Source organism: Colletotrichum fructicola, assembly GCF_000319635.2.
Source record: "Colletotrichum fructicola Nara gc5 chromosome Unknown KSG_Nara_v1_contig09, whole genome shotgun sequence".
NCBI classification, from domain to species: domain Eukaryota; kingdom Fungi; phylum Ascomycota; class Sordariomycetes; order Glomerellales; family Glomerellaceae; genus Colletotrichum; species Colletotrichum fructicola.
In genome coordinates this window covers 3,934,443-3,956,542 of record NW_027094059.1, presented here as the reverse complement: position 1 = coordinate 3,956,542, position 22,100 = coordinate 3,934,443, and the positions used below count along the sequence as shown (strand labels likewise).

The 22,100-nt window shown below is 52.3% G+C and overlaps 5 protein-coding genes across 5 annotated transcripts; 2 read left to right on the top strand and 3 right to left on the bottom strand.

The window, feature by feature from the left end:
• Positions 1–27: 27 nt before the first annotated feature.
• Positions 28–1,719, bottom strand: CGGC5_v015471 (Serine/threonine-protein phosphatase 6 regulatory ankyrin repeat subunit C; the record flags this gene model as incomplete). The annotated part of the gene is made up of 1 exon (XM_066153268.1): positions 28–1,719. The coding sequence occupies one exon, from the start codon at positions 1,717–1,719 to the stop codon at positions 28–30; it is 1,692 nt and encodes a 563-aa protein (XP_066007545.1).
• Positions 1,720–3,592: 1,873 nt separating this feature from the next.
• On the top strand, positions 3,593–6,258 carry PLT1 (putative polyol transporter 1; the record flags this gene model as incomplete). The annotated part of the gene is made up of 13 exons (XM_066153267.1): positions 3,593–4,163; positions 4,212–4,305; positions 4,363–4,651; positions 4,730–4,985; positions 5,040–5,063; positions 5,122–5,184; positions 5,233–5,269; positions 5,322–5,461; positions 5,524–5,584; positions 5,641–5,665; positions 5,733–6,069; positions 6,128–6,158; positions 6,219–6,258. The coding sequence occupies 13 exons, from the start codon at positions 3,593–3,595 to the stop codon at positions 6,256–6,258; spliced, it is 1,968 nt and encodes a 655-aa protein (XP_066007544.1).
• A 121-nt stretch (positions 6,259–6,379) lies between these two features.
• CGGC5_v015469 (Beta-lactamase-like protein) lies at positions 6,380–8,202 on the bottom strand (the record flags this gene model as incomplete). Its single annotated transcript, XM_032024074.1, has 3 exons — positions 6,380–7,455; positions 7,509–7,631; positions 7,686–8,202. The coding sequence occupies 3 exons, from the start codon at positions 8,200–8,202 to the stop codon at positions 6,380–6,382; spliced, it is 1,716 nt and encodes a 571-aa protein (XP_031879141.1).
• Positions 8,203–9,707: 1,505 nt separating this feature from the next.
• On the top strand, positions 9,708–11,814 carry atnN-6 (Aspercryptin biosynthesis cluster-specific transcription regulator atnN; the record flags this gene model as incomplete). The annotated part of the gene is made up of 2 exons (XM_066153266.1): positions 9,708–9,946; positions 10,017–11,814. 2 exons carry the CDS (start codon positions 9,708–9,710, stop codon positions 11,812–11,814), a joined length of 2,037 nt encoding a protein of 678 aa, XP_066007405.1.
• A 1,930-nt stretch (positions 11,815–13,744) lies between these two features.
• Positions 13,745–21,310, bottom strand: tor2 (Serine/threonine-protein kinase tor2; the record flags this gene model as incomplete). Its single annotated transcript, XM_066153265.1, has 4 exons — positions 13,745–14,203; positions 14,254–20,960; positions 21,070–21,137; positions 21,246–21,310. The coding sequence occupies 4 exons, from the start codon at positions 21,308–21,310 to the stop codon at positions 13,745–13,747; spliced, it is 7,299 nt and encodes a 2,432-aa protein (XP_066007434.1).
• Positions 21,311–22,100: the final 790 nt, after the last annotated feature.

The following is a 22,100-nucleotide window of genomic DNA, read 5'->3' as shown; positions in this document are numbered from 1 at the left end:
ACATTATCACTTCGCCTAGCTTCCCAGCTATTCAAATCCATTCGGGATCAACGTCCATCCCTCTAGATTTAACTCCAGAGAAGGAGCCCCACTAGAGAGAGTTGCAGCACTTCCATGATGCGTCACCGGGGTATCTCGGAGAATCTTCTTGATTCTAGAGGCAACGCCGCCAGCACCTCTAATAATTGTCTCATCGATTTCTCGATTGGCTCCGTACATCACGAGCTTCTGGACAATTTCAATCTTTCTCCGGTTTGCATCCGCCTTCTTCCTCGCCATGTCTCCGCCCCTTAGATTTGGCTGTGCCTGAATGGCTGCAGCAAGAGGGCTACAACCATGAGGCCCGGCGATCTCGATGTCCGCCTTGAACAACTGCACCAGAGTGGATACCACGTCGATGTTTCCCTTTTCGCATGCCTGGTATAATGCAGTCTTGCCAAAGCAATCTCGGCTATTAACTTCGATTCGAGAAATCACGGGTTCTGGTGTTTGAGAGGAGAGACGGCTTGACGTCGAAGTCCGCCTCACGGCTGACGTGGTGGAGGCGAGACTGGTCCTTCGAGCTGACTTCGTATCAAATCTGAATACCAGCTCTGCCATCTTCTTCGTTTGGCATTTGTGAAGAACATTGTGGCCAACGGGGTCTTTAGCGTCTAATCGAGCTCCATTTTCGACCAAAAGTTGCACTGTTTTCGTCATATCTGCCGCGACGGCAATCAGTAGGGGAGTATTGAAGTTGCGGTCTCTAACTTCTAAATCCCCCACATTCTGTACAATCTGTTCCAGAATATCGGATGCAAGATTCCTGTCTGCGACGGCCACATGTAAGAGCGGATGGTCCTCAGAGTCTGTGACCTCAAACCTCGGTATTTCCATGTTATCAAGATGAACATCTGGAAAGCCGTTGTTTCGAGCCCATTCTAGCGCCCTCTCAAATCTCTTCCGCGGAAGGTCCTCGAAAGACCCGATTTCTTGAATAACATAGTCTCGTGTGGCATGATATTCAGCGTGATCGCCAGCTTCGTAGCGGGCCTCGCGAAGTACGCGACAAGTGTCGATAATCTTCGCTGTATCTCGCGGGTTCTCGTCCAGTCGAGTTTGAAGGGCTATTTCCAGGTGATAGCAGGCGGCGGGTAAATCCATACTTCGATGACAGAGTACTCCCAACTTATGATGAATGCGAGAAAGCTGAGATTTGTCCATCGAGCTAGGATTATCGTGTGAGCTACTTAGAGCTTCCAGCAATTTTCTTGCCTGTTCATTTCCGTCTGTGGTTGCAAAGAGACCATACAGATCGGCGAGCTCTTCCATCATTTCATCGTTGTCGTTTCCCAAATGTGCCGCACCAGATTCAACCAGCGATTTGCGAATCTCAATGGCTGTCTGGAGATACAGCGAAGCATTGTAGTAGAGTTCACCCTCCTTCAAAAGTTTGGATATCTTGATGTTCCATCCATACTTGTGCATTTCGAGTGGCTGATTGAACCGTGCGCCGGTTGCCCTGAGGGCGGACGCATCAGAGACAGCAGATCCCGTAATGTCGTTGACTGGGCCAAGGTGAAGTTCATTGTGATTCTGATCTCCTTCGATGAGCACGCCTTCGGCGAGGCGAGTAGCAGTGCTGCTCCATTGCTGGACATCCAGAGCAAGTGTAGGATCTCTGACCTCACGACCCCCGACCAAGATAAAGGTCTGATCAGTCGTGTAGGGTACGTTCATAGAAAATGTGACTGTGTTCCGAAGCTGCCGAGCAAAGCGTTGAACATCTTGAAGTATCTGAGCCTGTGTACTCTGCGTCTCTAAACTGTGTACTCTTCACTCTATATTAGTTTCGTATCATTGAAACTTCTTTCATAACCACTCACAGAGAAAGAGACGACAGCGTCAAATTCAAGACGGTCGTATAATGTTTGATGTCCTCAACAGCTTGATTAACGTCATCTTGACTGAACTTTTGCTCAATAGCAAGTGCGATCTGAGAAGCCAGGCTGGGATCAGATGGAACGGATGGCAACTGTCTCTCGAGTATGAACAGTGACCTTTGACAGCCTTGCAAAATTGCCGCGATACTTTTGTAATGGAATCGTTCTGGAGGCAGTAAGCGACAACCTTGACGTAGGCTGCAGGACACTTGAACGCCCTCTAGTGCATGGTGAAGGAGCTCGATTCGTCGACGAAGACGATGGAGGTTATCCGTTGAGTTTCTGACTGCGGAAACAATTTGGAAGATTTTCGAGGCTGCCTGGCAAACTGGCCCGACAACACCGATAACAGCTGCCAATGCTTCCATGTTGACAGCAAATGCTTCTGTACTTGGATAGAGAGACCAGATGTTTGAGAAAGCTTGATAAGAAAGTGGGGATCGATAATGTCAAAATAGCAAACCGAGCTCTCAAGAGCCATCCGGTCATCGCCCAGGGGCCTCAACAGGCGTGTCCTGCTTGTGCGGATCCTTCGCACGAGACATCACCCCTCAAAGTGCGGTGTCGCCTCATCTTTCTGCTAGCCCAATGGGATGACTAGGCAAGCACATTGTATTTTCAATGTTTAGTCACCTGTATCACGTTGTTTGGGCTGGGATTGGCTGCGATGGCTGGGAAGGCGTTGCTGCGCCGCCTGGCCCTCACACACAAGTAATTGTCTGCATACTGGAATGGTCGTACATACGCTTGACTTTGGAATGTGAAATGGCACCGATCATTTCTAGATTCATATTTGTAATTGTCACAGGCTGATGGCTGCCTTGAGGTGGCGTTCTGCAAGGGAGGCTTTCTTCACATCCAAGGAGAACGCAGATGGGAGGCATTGCACTCAAGAGACGGGAACCAGACCAATGTGAAGCCCTGGTATTTCTACATTTCAAACTCTCACATAAAAGTGCTTTTCTTATTGGAAGCTATGTTTGTCCTAAGTGTGGGAGTGCGGGGTATCGTCGTCAGCTGGTGCAACCACATCTTGGAGAAACATGGGATCGTCACTGTGACGTGCCGGAAGGATCTCACCGAAATTGTGACCGCAGCAAAAGTTCTAGGCTTCTGATTCTTTCAGCCTGATTGTATATTCGAAACGCATTTTGATCCTAGTTGCTCTCGACCATCTTCACTGTTAGGCTCGCACCCATTGCCACTTGGTCAGCCTCAATGGTAGGAGGGCGAACACCATGTCGAGGAAGGGTATGATATCCATGGAACGTGCTCGCCCTGCGGATGCCTTGATCCAGGCTTGCAAGGATCCGAATTGAAGGCCTCACCTCGGGCGAACCACTATTGATTGAGACAATCTGGGTACGTTACGCTAAGCTGCTTGAGAACAACTCTTTACCTGCTGAGTATTACTACCCTGAACTCACCTTCAAGGAGGTTATTTCCCTCCCGACTCCCTCCAAACATTCAGTTCGCATCCTCTGACATATTGTTTGTGACGTTTCAGTCATATCCCCTACCTGAAAAAATGGCGGACCGAGTCTCGTACACACCCTCAATAGCAGAAAGGCTTCGAGCTCAAGTACGGCGACGCCAAGTCAATCTTGATGCGCTAATTGAGGGACCTCTTGGTGAGTTCATGCGTTTCACTTCTGTTTCGTTTGTTATTGATGTATCTCCTCGAAGTTCATCTGGACGACGACGATCTTGAAAAAGATGTTCACGAATTTTCTCGTAATCTACCTGATGTCGTTCCCGGAGACTTGCTCAGGGCTGCACGAATCGCCAGAGAAATTCGAGCGTACACGGACGAAAGCCTCCAGGGCGTGCTTCCAGAGCCACTCACTGATGAAGAGAGCAAAGCGCTCAAAGCTGAACGGGAAAAGACGTTCTCCCAAGGCGGTATGAAAATTATCATTATTACTGTGGCTCTAGCAGCACTGCTACAAGGTCATGTTCAAGCTTCAATCAATGCCGGAAGTGTCTTTGCTTCCTTGCTACGGGTTTCTAACGATGACGACCTTCAAAATGGAAAGGTGTGGAAGCTTGGCGCCATGAACGCCGCACCGTACTTGGCTGCTGCCTTGTTAGGCGCTCCTCTGTCTCTACCGTTGAACTATTGGATGGGAAGGCGTGGCGCCATTGCCTTCGCAGCGTCATTCATCTTCGCCAGCTCGTTGGCTTCCGCGTTCATTCACACGTGGGATCAGCTCCTCGGTGTGCGTATCATAAATGGAATAGGTACGTGGTCCTACTTAAACCAAGCTTCAGAGGCTGAACGGTGTCCAGGTATGGGCGTTAAAGCTGTCAGCACCCCGATCCTGGCCTCTGAGACAGCTGTTGACCATTGGAGGGGCTCATCTGTCCTCATGTGGCAACTATGGTAAGCACCTTCGCTGAGGTTGTAAAAGAGTCTAAGAGACTGATACTTTTCCTGAAGGGTCGCTTTTGGCATTATGATGGGCAGTGTTTTCAACCTCGTTCTGGTCGCGGCTACAGGTGCTCTGAGTTTTGACGTCAGTATGAAATATCCAGAGGGTTCTAATGAAGCGTCAAGAGGTTGGCTAGCTCTCAGGCTGATTCTGGCCGCCCCTATGGTACCTGCCGTGTTTACTTTGATTGCTTTGGCATATTGCATGGAAAGTCCTCGATTCTACATGCAGAAAAATACCCCGAATTACCGACCTATGCGTGCATACGAGATTCTTAGCAGTGTGCGAAATACTAAGGTGAGCATTTACGCCGTCAATCTGACAAAGCAGCTTATAACACGGCTTAAATGCGCTAACTCCAATGTGCCCTGAAAGTTTCAAGCTCTGAGGGACATATATCTCATCCACAAGAACAACGAGCTTGAGGAAGAATCCGATGACATGAGAAAGCCGGGAATATATCACGATAGCCAGTACAATGACCGCAAGCGTGGCCTAACATTTGCCAGTCACATGTCATTCGCGTTCTCGGATGCATATCGGCAATACAGTCATCTCCTGACTACTCCTCGTCTCCGAAATGCTGTCTTGAGCACCTGTACAGTAGCTTTGGCGCAGCAGCTCTGCGGAAGTATGGAGAAGATTTCAACCACCTTCAGAAACACAAAGAGCTAACTAATATTAGTCAACGTGTTTGCCTTCTATTCCAGTAAGACAACTTATCACCATGGAATACCATATTTCTAGGCGATTGACTGATAGCATAGATGACTTCTTCATTCAGGGGCATAGAACGCTACAAAACGCCCTCCTGTACAGCTTCGGGTTCGGTAGGTTCATCGTTCATGCCTTGAAGTACTGATCTAATGCTCAATAAGGTGCGGTAAACTTTGTGTTTGGCCTTCTCGCAATCAGGTACGCCAGTGATCTTAGTAGTGAATTTAAACATCTATTAACAACTCAAAAGATCCATCGATAACTTCGGACGGCGTCGTTGGCTACTAGTGACCCTTCCACTGATGTTCCTGCTACTGGGAGCTGCAGCTCTTTCCTTCAATATTGAAAATTCGAATGTTCGAATTGGAATCGTTGCACTGTTCATCTTTTGTGAGTACCTTAATAATGGCTTGCTTAAAGTTCGGAGCTTAGTCCCGTTCTAATAATGGCAGTGTTTGCTGCTGTATACTCTCCTGGCTTGGGCCCGATTCCTTTCACACTTGCGTCTGAGAGGTGAGTCTTCCAATGATAACGACGATTTCACTCTTGCATTAACTGATCCATTTCAGCTTCCCCATGTCTCAGCGAGAATCAGTGAGTGAAACCCATCGAAATCATACTATTTTGATGAGAATTGGAACAAAGCTGATCTACCAATCAGGGCTGTTCTGTCGCAATATCTGTAAACCTCTTCTTCGCCGGTATTCTCACGATCGTTTTCCCGTCCATAAACGAAACTCTGAAGTCCGCAGGGACGCTATCCTTATTTGCAGGTCTGAACGTTGTTGCGTTTGTGTTGGTCTTTCTCATCGTTGAAGAGACCAAACAGATCAGCTTGGAAGAGCTCAGTCAGATTTACGCTGTCCCGAAATGGAAGTTCATGCAGTATCAGGTCAAACATAACCTGCCGTATCTCGTGAAGCGGTATATCATGAGAACGTGGAAAGATGGAGAGCCACCAACGTTTTACACCACAGTCGTTGAGCCGTACCACATCCGTGAGCTGAGAGAACGCCCAGGGGACCTGTCAAGCGATGATCAGGGGTCGCGCTGAAGAAGATTTTATGAGAAAATGTACACTGAAATGGTAACATCTGCATCTTTTATTAATTTGGCGTCTGAGGGACTGAACTAATACGATGCCCAGTCGACGTTCGAAAGAGGCAGTGGAGAATGAGGAGGATTGAAAAGAGGGCAATTTGGCTATGGTTATAATTACAGATCGACGCTGAGTGAACGAGAAGTTTGCAGAGCTAGTGCACTGACTAAATGCTGCGATAATTACATGGATATTCTTTCGGTTCTCAATCAAGACTTGACCTTCTTTAACGTCACACCGAAAGGTCTAGGCGAGATGCTTTGAGAGGCTCCATCCTCTCCAATATTGACGATGTAGTCATCAAAGGCAAGATAGTTGTACGTGTTGCGGTCGATCAACCCCCAAGTCTGGCATCCCCCCTGGGGAAAGAAAAGTTGATCATCAACATCTTCCTCGTCACGATTCTTATAGACGGCACGCCAAGACCATGTGTTCCCTTCTTTGATGTTGGTCGGATAGATTCTGGCAGTAATGTTAAAGGTCTTTCCGGCCTTGATCGAAGTGCTGTAATTGGGAATGTTGGGTAGGACGGGTACCCCGCGAACTTTGAGGCCGGTCAGCGACAGACCAGGTCCATCGTCAACAGACAAAGTGACAGTCGAGTTCGTCTCAGGGTCGGCGTAGATTCCAGCAAAGGCTGCTTCTGCGGCTTCTTTGTTTGCTTGCTCGAGAGCAGGAATCAGTGCAGAAATAACTCCAGAAATAACTCTGGTGGGAAACATGAATTCCGTGGAGGCAGAACCGCCAGTGAGAATAGAAACCGTGAGGTCATAATTAGGAATCAGGAGGAGGAGATTGGAGTAGAGACCGAGGTCACCGGATTTGGTGTAGATGTGAACAGGAACTCCGGTGGGAAGGAGAGTCGTGGAGGACAAAATCTCCCAGGGGGCGCCGATAGAATAACCGGAGGAGGTCGTGAAGGACTTAGGCTTCAGCCAGGACTTAGAGTCTATGGAGAGCTTCTCAGAAAGTATGGCAGTGCCGAAGTTGAGCATGTCGCGGGTGTTGGTGTAGATGCCGCCGGCGCTGGTGTAGACACCGAGATCTCCTTTCCATGTGGGTTCCCCCTTGGGGATGAAACCCCATGAGTCTTGGACTGGGCCAGTGACGGAGGTGTTGGTTAGACCAAGCGGCTTTAGTATGGTCTCGTTAAGGATAACTTCATATGTCTTGTTCGTGGCGGCCTCTACCACAAGACCTAGAAGAGAGATGCCGAGGTTGGAGTAGATGGGCGTAGTGTGTGGTCGGAAGACGAGAGGCTTCTTGTTCAAGCCAGAGATTAGATCTAAAGGACATTAGAAAAGCGTAGATAGACGCAGACCGAAGGATCTTGCATACCTCCTGCAGTGCAGGCTTTTGTACCCTCAAGTCCTGAGCATTTGGGCCGCGTCTCATTTGCAATCGCTGGGAGGCCCATCAGCTTCCAAGGGTATGCTGCAAAGTTGGCGAGATCGGTAGCGACTGGAACTGTCAGTATGGGATATGGCGGCAGATTGGAAAAACTCAGATACTCACTGTCGCCGCCAATGCCAGACAAATGAGATGCAAGGTCCTCGACTGTAATGGTATCCCACGGAACAACATGGGAAGAGTTGTTCTCCGGTGCTTTAACCGCCCCTTCTTTGAGTTGTGGTAGATACTTGGTGACGGGATCGCTGCCTTTGATCTGGGAGGCTTGGAGGGCGGCCAAGACAGTGAAAAGCTTTGTAATGCTACCGCCACGAAACACTGTGTCGATAGTAATCTCCTTGGTGCCAGTAGCCTCTGCTATTGCGGGCGTATGGTAGAACTCGAATAGCGGGCTATCCTCGTGGACAGACTTTACGCCGATGGCAATGCCGGTGCTGTTGAGCTCATCGGAGGATGTGAGGTTGACAAGATTCTGCTTGATCTTTGCCAGAGTCTCCTTCACGAAAGTCGAGTTGCTTGGGCGTTGTATTGATGGGAGAGTGTGACCAGTAGGAGGACAGGGGTTGGCTTGAGTGCCGGCAAGGAGAGTCGTAATGACTATGAGTGGTAATTTATACAGCATTTCGAAAAGTGCAGAGCGTGCTACATGAAATCGGAAGACTGCGGGTGAGATGGTGTTTTTGTCTGCTCGTTCCCTGTGAGATCTCGACTCCTGTATATGGGTTCTTCGAGGTTATCATATTTTACATCCCCATGAGCTTTGATGTTGACAAGCGCCGGTAACCGCGAGGAAGAATACTTGATACCTTTCCGACTAGGGCTCAGCCACGAGACATGGACGCCGCTGAAGTTGCTGGAGCTCTCACAGCCCGATATCACCAATCGCATTCACTTGGGAACTCTTAAGGAGCAACATCCACGTCCGCCTTTGATCTCAAAGGAGCCGCCTAGCAGACGCCATCGTGAACAGACTGCGCCCGGCGTCTTTGGCGAAATAAGGTTAATTATGGATGAACAGCCTCTTGGCGTGCAGTGCTAGACTTCTGCTATGGAGCTAAGAGCAGCTAAAAGCACGGGCGGGGCTGATGAGCTGCGGCCCTGCTGCTTGGTTGGCATTTGTGGTGGGTTTATCTCAAGGCAGACAATAAAATCCAGCTATAGCTTGCTTGTTTTATGCTCGGACACGCTGAGTCGGCTTATTTGGTCGTGATCTTCAGAGGAAATTGTTGACAATTTGGAACCTGGTGATGCAGGTGGTGAGATTTGGCGGAGGCGCAGACGAGTCAAGACTCGTGGCAGGAGCTTGGGCCCTGTAAGCACGGCATTTCATTTGAAGCGCAGAAGACCCTCCCGAAAGCTGCGATTGGTGCGCTCGCAAAAAGTCCGAGCTGTTTGTTCATTGACCAATGTTGAGCTTGAGTCACTAACAATTTGAGACTCGTCCCTGTATCTTGATCACCATTTAGGGGCGGTTGTCGGCCGCATTCCCTGCACAGCTAGACGTGCCAGGGTGCATGTCCAGCCTGGATGCTCCCTGTATTGGCCAGACTTGCGACTTCAATGGCAAACCTGCAGCCCTCGTGGGACAGGATGGCCACTCAGCAGGGCTGAAGGACCAGATCCCATGTCGAAACGATCGTCACAGGCTAGGCAGAGACATTCTCTCGCCTCCTGTTCGACAGCTCCACGAGGGAGAGAGCTTTATCGTGCTCTACACCTTTTGCTGTTTATTGAGGGCAAATGCAGCGGTATCCATCATGGCCGGGCACTCGACGAAGCATGGTACCACGAAGTAAAGTACCATTCTAATGCTACTATGACAGTCGCCTGTTAAGTGGTTAGTTCCCACTCTATTCATCCCTCCGACCCAAACCATGTCATCTTCCATTACGAGGAATGCGATTCATCATTCCAAAGTCCCGAAATCAGGAATCCACGCCAAAGTAGACTGGAAGCTCAAAACTCAAAACACATCACGGCATCCTGAACAATACCATTCGTAAACGTGCCAAGCCACAAAACAAACCTCTAGCGTCCGCCCCCCGTAGCCTCAACATCGTGATTGCCCGCCTCGGACTACCAACTCGGACTTCTCAACAGCGCGCTGAACCACCATAGCCTCGCCTCATGGACCTTGCGGCCACGCAAACGCAAAGCCACTTCCGCCGGCTTGGGGCCAACGACAAGAGCCGCGCTTCCGCTCCACCGGCAAGACATACAATTAGCGAGCCTCAGACTGTTTCCACGTCGACAGGCAAGCAAATGACGGACCCTGACAGTACTCCGCAGGCGTCTCTGCAGCTTCCTGCTCCATCTTCGGGCCGCAAGGGGTCTAAGAAGGTTCGGACTGGATGCGTCACGTGCAAGTTGAGTCCGACCTCTCTTCTCCTGTCCTTGTGGCACCTTGCAATCGCTTGCATACTGACGCGTTTGCAGAATTCGGAAGGTGAAATGCGACGAGACCAAGCCTGCATGTCTCCGCTGTACCAAAACGGGGAGGAACTGCGACGGCTACTTCCCTCAAAAGGCGGCCAGCAGCAATGATGATGCTGGAAGTCCAGGCCCAGAAGTTGCTCGCCTGAATCCTCCCATATCACCTTTCGCCGACTGGGCTGGTGGAAGCCGGGAACAACGCGCCTTTGACTTCTACCGCAACTTCTCTGCGCCGGCCATCTTCAGCGACGGATCCGGTGGTTCGACCCTGTGGAAGAAGCTTGTCCCGCATTTCTGCCATGCTGAGCCAAGCATCCGTCATGCTGTCCTAGCCATCAGCAGTCTCCACGAGTCTCTGTCACAGGAGAAGTCTGCCGACGCGGGAGACACCATATCATCCCCGAAATGGGCCGGCGTGCTCTCGAACACCTTCGCATCAGAGCAATACGGCAAGGCGCTCAAGCATCTACAAGAATGGAAGCCATCCGAGTCCGCAGGGGTCACGGTCCCGCTTCTAGCATGTCTCCTCTTCATCTGCGTCGAGTTCATGCTTGGTGATGAGAGAGCGTCGCAGGTGCACATCAACCAGGGTCGGCTAATTCTGGCACAGCTTGATTCGTCAATAGCTGGAAACGACGTCAGTGTCATCAAAAAGCACTTTGTACCCATTTACAGCCGGCTAAGTCTTGCTTCGTTTTTGTTTGGGAGCAATCCCGCTGAGATACCCTCGAACCTGCGCTCTAGCTCCGCTACCAACTTATACTTCGCGTCAGTCGACGAGGCAGAAGTCGCGCTGTACGAACTCATTGACGATGGACTCCGTTTCAGCAATATGGCTAAAGGGATAGTGTACTCCCGCCCAACAGATGACCCACAACTTCAGACTCTCCAGCAACAGCAAGGGGAGATTCTGGCGAAGTTCAACAGGTGGCATGTTGCCTTCACAGTGATCTCAGCAGTGGAAGATGCGAAGAGGGCCGGGAAGCTCTGCTTGCTGTACTACCATACAGCCAAAATATGGATCAGCACCGCCATGTCCCCCCTTGAGACGGCGTATGACGACCATATTGCTTCCTTTGCCGCCATTATTCATATTTCTGCCGAGCTCGTGCACTCTTCAAAGAAATATGTCAGGGATCCCTCCAAAGCAGCCATGTCGACACCCAAATTCGTCTTCGATACAGAGGTCATACCCCCGCTGTACTACACCATCACCAAATGCCGCCACCCCATGTTGCGACGAGCAGCCGCCGATCTCCTAAAGCAGGAAGCTGTGACGAAACGAAGAGAGAACCTGTGGGATGCGCACATGTCGGTTGAGATAGGTAAGCGGATTATTGCGATCGAAGAGGATACCGTTCGCCGCGACGCACCTGACTTCGGAACTATGAATTGGGACGCGATCTCATGGACGGGTTCCGAGGAGCTTGCAAATTTCCAAGCGCCGGCGGCCGGCTTTCCCAGCGATACATCAGTGCCCTGTACGCAGCGCCCGTGGATTTCGAGAGAAACGAATCACATGCTCAATGAGAAATACGAAGCAGTAACCGACATTGCTCGGAGCAGGCAGACGACGCCAGGGTCTGTGTCCGCGGGATCATCCACAGGTTCGTTGAGTAGCAATACTAGCTGGGGATCGATGCACCTCGAAGCACCGTTCAACTTGCCTGAGTTCGCAAGAGTCAAGAACGTGCTGATTGATAATGAGACGGCCCATGGGAGTTGGTTAACTTTGTTCATGGACCCGGAGGAAGCAGGTGCCCAGAGTTGGAAAGTCACAAAGGAGTTTGTAAGGGCTTGAGGCGGTGCTTAACCGCGAGTCAACCAGCTTCATCGATATTCATGTCTAGCAGCTATTCTTGCAAAGCAGCAAACTGGCGTTCTGAGAGTCGGCATACTATGATTGATCTTGCGATTCGATCTTTTTCGAGTAGGAAAACTGCTGGCCTTTTCCCGAAATTAACATGAGTGTAGTGTTGATAACCAGAAGATCCAGAGAATTTGTGGTATGATATTTGCTGAGTACAATTTTCTGCTTTTCTGGACTAATGATTACTATTCGTGCGATCCCTCTCCAGCGTGAGATTTGTCCGGAGACCAGGTAACATGCTTGTCCTTCCAGTACCCCTGCTGATACCAAGTCCATCCCAAGCATCTGTACTTCAGTTCTACGAAATCCATGGATGCGTATCCCAGGTCGACGAAGGCGTATCGTCTGTCGAGCTTCCATGCACAATCAATCGACTCTTCAAGTCCTCGACAGCGTGTATTACAGTCCAATCCGCGGCACACAACCTCAAAACGACGGCCTGATGACTCCCCGACTCTCGGTGTCGAGCCTCTATGAGAAGGATCAGATTCCTCTCTTTTCTTCATATGCTCCAGAATTAGACCCATCTCAATGAACGGTGAATGTTGCAGTCGACTGAATAGTGGATTTTTCAGTCGACGCCGGGTTTGGCCTGGCTGAAGGAACGGTGAAGGCTGCAGTCGAACCAGGCGGACCGTAGGTATCTCTTTGAACATATGAGCCAATTCGCAAATGTTCTCTGAGATTTCCGGACCACCCCAGGTACGCGTGTGTATGATCATGACTTGCTGAAGTTGACGAAAACGCTGCTTGAGCGAATTTGGTAGTCTAGATTTCCAGAGAGGGAAGTAATAATTCGCATGCACCTCTATGTCCAAGCTCCTGATATATGGCAACATTTCCGTAGCGCATCCCACGGATCGGGAAAGCCCTGATGGGTCCAGGTGGAACGATGGGCGATTCAGTGTACCGATATCTTTCCTGTAGAATTGATCAGAGGGCCCCCATTTGAAGGCGAGGACAATTGTGTTTCGGCGACCAATGAATTCCAGAGCCTCTTCTCGCATTTGTCGGCATATCTCAAAGAAGGGCAATTGGACGGCGTCGTGATACGAATACCTCGCTACGAAGCGAAGTCCGCTGGGAAGCATACCGGTTGCTTCATAAATCAAGTCGCGTATCTCGCGCGGAAGGCCGAGGAATGAGCATCGTGGATGACAAGCTGTGAGATGCTCCTTTGTTGCGCTATCCATCTCAGTGTTGTCAATGAACGCTGGCGAGTCTGTCAAAACCTCATGGGAAATAGTCTCGTAGAGTTTGCTGGATATAAACTTTCTGTTATCTTGCTCGATTCGCGGATGGATTGAGATGGCCTAGAAACAGGCAACTTGCCAAGGAGGACGAAAACCTTGATAAAAGCTGATTTCTAGGAGTGCAAACTTAGTTTGCAGTACCGTATTGATGGACATCAGTGACCATGCCCATGTTCATTGGCCACCGCTTTGGGTTGGCTGGAAGGTGACATGAACCCCCTTACCTCCCCTTCAAAAGCTCCAGAGCAGGCTTGGCAAGGACAGCACGCAAGCAAAGCATCATAGTGATGAAAAATTACGAAACTCGATTTTCTGTCTACCATGACGCCATGCCATGACCCAAGTAAACAGGTTGAGGCCGCGCGCGACCCAGAACTACCAGAAAGCCACTTGTCCCCCGACCCTGATTTGGTATACATTTTGACAAAAGCAAATGAAGCAAGAAGCCTAGCATACATGCCAGGAAAATGTACTCACACATGGAACTGAAAATACCGCAAACGCCAACGCGGTCTTCAACCAAACCCATTTTCAGAACCCTGAACTACCAGCTCTTCTCCCGCTGACTTTGGTGACCCGTAAACCATCCACACATCGTCTTGACCGGCCTACCAGAAGCTGCACCATCCTATGTAATGCTGACAAAGGTTCTCCAGTTTCGTCGCCTCGGTAATGAGCTTGTTGACCTGGTTAATGACATCAAGCTCCTCATTAGGCTTGAAATCCTTGCCCGTCAACTTCTGTGAGACACGGTCCAGCACTTCGACGGCCCTCGCGTTCTGGATCTCGGTGGGGTCTTGACCGTTGTTACCGTTAACGACACTGCCTTCATGAGCCATCGACGAGTTTGTTCTGGAACGAGAGCGCGCGACCGGTCCTCCGCCAGGCATTCCGGGTTCGGCTGCGAGGAGCTCCGATGGTGCAACGTCGGCTTCAAGGACGGAGGGTCGGCGGGCGCGGCCGCCTTGGGGCCCGGCAAGAGATTGTTCGCGTTCAGATCTGAAGTTGGGTCCCGCTGGGCTTGCAGCATTCGTAAGACGCCAGGTGAGAAGGGGATCGTGGATGAACTGCATAAACTGTTAGTTAAATACCTCCAAACGAAGCTCACCGAACTTACCGCTTCCAAGACAGCCATGACGCTGTCCTTGTTGTCTCTCAAGACCCTCATGACATGCTCGCAGGTAATACGGAAGCTTCCCTCGATATTGCTCACTTCCATGGCGTAGGTGAGCATACGGGTAAGCCGGAAGGGCACCCTCTCGGGATACTTCTCACGCTTCATGGCCACCTCGAAACAGTCACCGAAATCGATGTGGATGATCTTGCCAGTCACGCGGTCCAGCATAAGGTTAGACGGGTGACGATCTCCGAGACCAAGGATGTATCCGACCATCGACATGACACCGAGAGACCGAGTGTAGTTGGTACGACGTTCAAGCCATGCTTCAGAACTCTTGCTCTTGAGCCACAGAACACGGTATAAGTCTTGGCCGGTGGTGTTATCAAGCGCATAACCAAAGACCTCAACCTTCTGCATAAGGGTAAGATTGTCGTAGTCGGGAGCCATCTGAAGCATGATGCGATGCTCGATATTAAGGAGGATCTTTCTGCTTTCGCGGTACTCTCGGATGAGGACGTGGAGGGTGTCACTGTTAGGTACCCAACCCAGCAGACCGGAGTTCTGGGAAAGCGGAATCGCCGGGTACCGCTGGATGTTGAGGTGACGCTTGTAGCACTCGGAGTCGTTCGCCAACAAGGTGTTGCACAGACCGAACAACTGCATAACTCGTTCGTCCTGGCGGATATCCTCGTGACCCTTGAGCAGGAAGGCGTAGGACACACCGTCACTGCCACTGATGTTGAGTTTTCGGGGCCGCTGCTTACTGTTAATAACCGTGAAGGTACCCTCAAACTCCATGATGCGGACAATGGGCTGGCCGCTGCGGTAGGTGCCGGGAACTGCCAGGTCCAGGTCCTTGGCGGCAAGCAACTTCGGCGAACAGTAAGGCAACTCGAGCGTAGTAAGCTGGGGTAGCTGTCGCGAGATGCGCCGGAACACCTGATAGTAGAGATCCCAAGCTTGGTTGAGGTCGTTGACATCTCGGCTGGCCTCGTACTGTCTGCACCACTCGCGTGCTTCAGTGAGGTCTCTGCCGAAAGCCTGGGTGAAAGAAATCTCGCGCAGTGTTTCGGGTCCCCGCTCCAGCTGATCGTGGAGAGGCTCGAGAGTGGCAAACATGCCTTCAATGTTGTGGTCGCCAAAGTAAAGTCGCGATGCTTCCTCGAGTCCCTCATGCCATTGCTCATGCCAGAGGACCGCGACCCTGATAAGTTCGTGGCTGACAATGTCGGCTTGAGAAACGAGGTTGGCGCTGTGTTGACGCATACTATCCATAATCTGAGCAGCGGATCGCGATCGACGAGTGTTCTGGGATGACTTCATGGCGACAGTCAAGGGATACACCAGAGCCTGCGGGTGGGCTCTACCAACATCCGCCAAGAGACTATGGATCGACTGTTGCACGCGGCGAGTCGGCTGGTTGATACGGGCGATAAGCTGAGGGATGACCTCCAGCCATGTATCAACACTGACATTCGTGAAGCCTTCGGTGACGGCGGCATTAACGTCGGCACTGGCGCCATGTGTGAACCACAAAGTCAGAAGACGGAGTGTGTCCTGGAGGGAGCTTCCAGCAGACAGCGCTATCGACTTGAAGAAGCCGCGGACAGCCGGAACAACGTGCTCGATGACCATATGATCAGTCCTTTCGCCTCTAGTTGAAAGAGCCTGAACAATCTCAAAGTTGGCCAGGGCCCATGCGTGCCATGCCTTGTACCACCTCGGGTTATACTTGGTCGCCTGAGAGTACGAGGTGAGAATGTCCTGGACGTGCTCATACTGCCAGTTCTCCTTGTTCAGGGCAATCAGCCACTCGCCTTGGCGGAGGTAGCACTTGGCCAAGAGAACTGTCTGGTCATACAACGCCTTTTGAGTCTGCGGGTTCATGAGACTGGGGTCGATCTGGTGAGGGAAGCCGTAGTCGCTGGTCAAGTCCATGCCGTTGGGTGCCTGGGCAGTGAGGTGGGCCTTTGTCGCCTCGTAGCGATGCGCTGAATCGTTAGTAAACTTGCGCAGGCAGTAGAGAGTCCTCTCGGAAATTCCTGATGTGCGGAAAGCAGGTTGCTGGCCGACCTCCCACTCGTACTTGAGCATGGCGTAGATGATCTGCGAAGGGATGTTCCGGGGCAGGCCGACATTGGGCTGCTGCGGTCGCTCGTTCCAGTAGGGAATCAGCGTCTCCAGAGGAGCCTCTACGCCAATGAGCTGCTTGAGAGACTTCTCGGCGAGTCCCATGCGACCAGATTTGCGACAAAGGTTGGCGAATTTGATCCACATGTGCATGTTCTCCGCGGGGGTAATAACCAACGCACGAAGGCGAAGCATCCTTTGCCAGACCTCGACATTGCGTTGACAGCCCTTGAGTCTCGTCTCCCATGTGCGGCGCATGGTCGCCTTCTTCTTCTCGTCTGTTTGCTTGTACACAATGAGCTCCTCGAGTTCGGCCAGCATCTGCACTCTGACGACGACTTGGTATGCGCGGTTGTACGATTCGCTGACGAGGGCACTCAATTCGGTATCCAGACCTTCGCGCGCTTGCTGCACGCAATTCAGAGCTTCCCTAAACTGGTTGCGGTGCAGCGCAAGAATGGCGCCGAAGAAGGATCTGTCTGTCGAGTAGCGCTTCATGGACTGTAAGTAGCTGTCCATTGAATCCCACTTTCCGAGACCCCATGCCGCAGCGGTAGCCAGAGGAGCGATCAGGCGCTGAACGTCGGGAGAAGAATTGGCCCAGGTGTTGCTGGCGAGGCCTGCCAGAGCCTCCCACTCGCCAAGGGCGTGTAGACAACGCATCTTGCCCATGATGATATCGACGGGCACAGGCTTGTCTTCGGGAACCTCCATCTCTCGTTTCGTGTAGAACGCGAGCGCCTCTTCCCATCTCTCCAGCTTCTCGAACCATGTCTCTCTAAGTTGGATACCCTCCTTGTAAAGCTGGGCTTTGCGGAGAATACCAATGGCTGCGTCAGATTGCTGAAGTTGGTTGTTGATCACAATAAGAGCCTCAACCGCACCACTGCTCTGGTCCTGCAAGAACTCCAACTCTTTGTAGTGGAGGGCCTTGGCATATGCGTGGCAACGAGCGGCTTCCCGACCGAGCACTCTAATGTCGATGGGCAGAGCCTTGTCGTCGTGTTCCATAAACTCGGCGAGGTTGAGCAGCAGACCGAGCAGATCGGGAGGCACATTCTCGGACTTGATGGCACTCTCAATGTTCTGAATCAGTTCGTCCTGGAATTGCTCGTAGAGCTCACTCCAGCAAGAGACAAAGGCGGAGTTGAACAGTTCTCGCGCGAGCGGGAGATATGAGCTGGCAAGGGCGGCGCAGGCGCGGAGAGCGTGATTGGGCGACTCGGTGAGCAAGGTCGTGGAGAATCTACGAAGCCATTCCTGCCAATCCTCTTTGGTTGACTTGCCCTTCGTATCCCACGCCTGCTTGAGATGGATCGCATTCATCTCCAACTTCTTTGCGCCAAGGTCAGCAAATGCCGCCTGGTCGTCGATTCGGTCGACGAAACGGTCGCCTGCGCCAAGGTCCTGAGGAAGCACCTCGCCCTTTTGCAGCTTGTTCACGAGCAACTCGTAGTTCTGGTGCTGGATCTGATGTAGCGCCAACACCTTGTTGACGGTTCCCATAAAGTGGAGGTAGTCTTTGCCGAGCTGCTGGATAAGACAGCACAGGGTGTCCAAAGCAGCGACGCGAAGGGTCATGTCTCCGCTAGCCAGAATGCGTGTAAGAGGATGAATGATCTTGGCCGCATAGTCGTTGAGGTTGACCTGATATGTGATCTTGCCAATGGTCTCAATGGCCTGCTTCCGGAGCGCGGGTGGCTGGCCTTGCTTCTCAAAAGTCCTGACAATAACAGGAATGATCAAATGCATGTACTCCTCGGCACTGGATCCAAAGACCAAGAATGCATGCAGGACCTTCTCGGAGGGAAGGCGTCTTGTCGTTGCATCCTTCTCAAGGACCCCCAGCATGAGCGGCAACAGACCAGCTAGGTAGATCTTGAACTCGCCTTCTAGAGAGCGCGAGATGGCTTCGACCAGGCTCATGATCGTTGACTGCAGAGTACTAGTCGTATGCCAGAACTCTTGGCAAATTTCGACAATCTCGGGCAGGAAGTTGCGGATGTGCTGTCGAACGATGGAGACCAACGTGGCGAGCTGACTGAAGTAGGAATCAAGTCGGTTCTTGTCAGCAGCCCGAATCACACCGAGGAAGGCGGGGATGATTCGGTCGAGGAAAGATACACACTCCAAGCCTAGAGTGCGGAAAATGTTCATGATCGCCTCGATGACGGACGCATGATGGCTGGACAAAGAGTTGTCCTTGAGAATCTGGAGCAGCGCGTTGATGACCACAGTTGGGAAGTACTCCTTGCTGGATGGCGTGAGACCTGTCATCATAAGAGAGATATCCGTCATCTGTGTGCTCTCGACCCGGCGCTGTGCATCGGGCCGCCGCTGTTCGACCTGCTGGTATTTGTAGGGGTCCAAGGCACCCAGGATACCCATTAATTTAATGGTCTCCTGCCGAAGAGGACCGCGCTGGCCCTCGGTGCGTATTATGCTTTGCAGCAGTTCCAGAAGCTGGGGATACTCGAGATAGGGTTCAATGACGTATCCGGAGTTGCTGGCCAGCTGACCAAGGGCGTGAAGTGCGGCCTCTCGTTTGTTATTCGAGCTCTGGTCTTGCAGCGCCGCAATGATGAGAGGCATCAAGCGGTCCTTGTATGGAAGAACCTCCTCGCCACCGACAGTGGCAAGCTCGCCGATTGCTCTCAGAATGGTTGCCGCGACAGAAGCGCTCGCGTCGTTGGCTTTCGGCAGAAGAACGGACATCATTGGGTCGACGTAAGGCTTGACCAGTCCCTGGGCATTCTGTACCAACAGGCTGAGTAGCTTTGCGCTTTCCTCCTTGTTCCTTGCAACGTCGGAAAACTCAAGCTCAGTGAGGAGCTGGATAAGGGTCTTGCGGAGGGAGGGGATGACGTATGCTGGGTTGTATCTAGCAAGGCGACCAATGATAGAAATCGCAACCTCGCGGATAGCAAAGACCTCATCGTTGAGAGCAAAGAACAGCGTGCGGATGTTCTCTGCCTTGGCCAGGTGTCTGTCGAAACGCTCGTCAAGGGCGGCAAGAACGGTCCGTCTGATATTCGGCTCGGGATCCGATACGCCCACGGTAAGCAGTCGCTCAATGACATCGCCAACAACCTGGAGAGCGTGGTAACTGGTCTGGTTGACGATGGGGTCGCGCACGTAAAGCTGGCAGCAGGTGAGAGCTGCGGCCTCTCTCGTCTCCGGATCCTCATCTTCGACGTACTTGACAGCGACGTCACGCACAAACTCATTCAGCACATGGCCGGTAAAGTCGAAGCTGCCGAGAGTGTTGAGGGCAAGTTTGACCTCCGCCTTGCGATGCTCGTAGGCCAAAGGATCCTTGGAGTCCTTAGGAACAGCGGGCACGGCTGTGAGGGTGTTGGGATGAGGAGCGCCTAGGGGCTTGAAGGGCTCTCCGCACAAGACCATGCTGAGCATGTCCAGCAATCGGTTTTGAATGGTGTCCTTGGCGGGAGGGATGTAGAAGGCCATGTCGACGAGAGCCTGGGTCAGCTTTGGCGTCAGGTCGCACTCGAAAATGGGGTCGAGCAGAGCTTCCATGTACTTGCTCAGCGTTTGGCCAACGGCAACGGCTAGTCGACTGATGCACTCGAAAACCGCGTCGACAGGACCGCGCTTGCGAGCTGCCAGACTGAGACCTTCTCTGACGTGGGTCATAACTCCGTCAAGGTAAGGCGCAATGGCGCTCTTCACTGAGTTTGCGATGTTACCGATAGCCAGGAAGGCGTCATTGCGCTCCTTGTCCTTCTTCAGCATGCCGGACAGGTAAACCATGAACTTGTGGAGGTAGCTGCGGTCGAACTCTGCGGGAGAGTAGCTGGCCAGGTCGGGGATGAGGAGGACGACGGTCTTGCGGATGGTGACGTCGCGGTGGTCCTTGTAACGGAGAACGATTTCGCAGGCTTCGGGGTAGTGGTCCTGCATGAACATGCCGCCCTGCTCAAGCAGCTCCTTGAGCATGAGGAGCGAGGCGTGGATGTACTCGACGGAGCCGTGCTGCAGCCCGCGCATAAGTTCGGCGTAAGCCTTCTCCATCCATGTCTGTTTCAGCTCCTGGTCGCGCTCCCTAATGATGCGGAAGCAGGCGGCGACGGTCTCAGCGGACGTGGCGCGAATAAGATGGCGGTTGTCTCTCAAGCTGTTCCAGATGAGGTCCAAGACCAGACCGACGTAGTTGTACATGAGTGTGGGCGCCTGTCTCGCCAATTCGCGCAACACGAGGGCGGCGCTGTAGCGACGCTCCTCGACTCGTTCGCTCTGGAGCCACTCGAGGGCCATCTGGGTTTCGGACTCGACCAGTTCGCTTATCATAGAACCGCCTGGTCGGCACATCTTGCCCAGGGCGATGGCGGCGGCTTGCATGGGGTTGATGTCCTTGCCGCGCAGGATGGTTTTGAGGTTTTGGTTGAAGCGGGCGAACATCTTGGTCGACTGCTCGGAGACTTCAACGTCGACGAGGGCATCGAGGGCGTAGACGCCGCCCAGGCGCTCGGAGGAATCATTGCCGTGGGAGATGAGTTGTGTAATTTTATTGTTCACGGAACCGTAAATCATGTTGAACTGTTCGATGGGGAGGTCTGGAGGAGGCGGAGGGTCAGCCAAGTTGTACATGATAGCGAATTTGGCGCTTCCGCAGAGCGATGGAGAGGGAGTTGTGGTGTTGAGGGGAAACTTGGGACTGCTTACCTCGATGGCAGACCAGCACCAGGTCTCTGAGCTGGAGAGCCGCCCGCTTTCGAACATCGTCAGAGGTCCTTGGGAAATGTCAGTTTCTGCAGGTGCCATATTCAAGCTCCTTGTCGCATCCCCAGAGTGGGGGCAAAGCAACAGAGGTAGAAGCGGAAGGGGGAGGGGGGACAAACCGTGATCTGAGGTCTCTGACAATATTGTCGAGTCGCTCGAGAGCGATCTGCTGTTGGGTCGCCATGGCTCACTGGCTGGCGCACCCGAGCGTTCGAGGATCAGAATGGGAGAAACATCGACTACAGGTCGGGGATATGGATTGCTGGTCGTTCGAAGAGGAGGGGGATCGCAAGTGAGGAACTAGTTGGCGGTGGTGGTGGTGGTGATCGTGGGAGGAGTGGGCGCGCTGTTGGACGCGAAAGAAAGGGCTGCAGCTGGTGCAGCAGTCAGCAGTTCGTTCACTGCTTGCCGTGGGGATAGAAAGAATAAAAACAACAAGGTGTGAATGGCTGCACAGAAAGAAAGGCCAAGTGACGAAGGTGCCCTGCTGAATGGGGGACGAGGCTGAAGGTTGCGGTTGTTTGAGCCAGGACCAGACCAAGACGGGAACCTGAGCCAGTGGAGGTGCAGTCCAGTCGGGTCAGTCTGCAGTGACGGAAAGTGCGACACTGGAACGCTGGAGTGGAGGGTCAACCGTGCTTGCCTCCCCCCCAAAAAGGTGGTACACCTGGAGGACCCACTGTGCCGTTGCTGCCAATTCCTAAAACCCACCCTGCCGAGGCGCATTGCTGACCTGAGCTACCCCAGCTTCAATTGGATCCTAGGTAGGTCGAGGTGCCCAAGCCGTCTTACATAATACTCTGTCGACCGATAAGATAAGCATTCAGCGAGCAGTCGCGACTCGACGTCGCAACTTTCTGATCGTGTCACGGAGCCAGATCCAAAGCTTTCCACTTATTTTAGGAATTTCAGTCATCCCGCGCAGGCTATGAACCTTGTGATCTGACCGATTCGTACGCATCAACAGCGGCAGT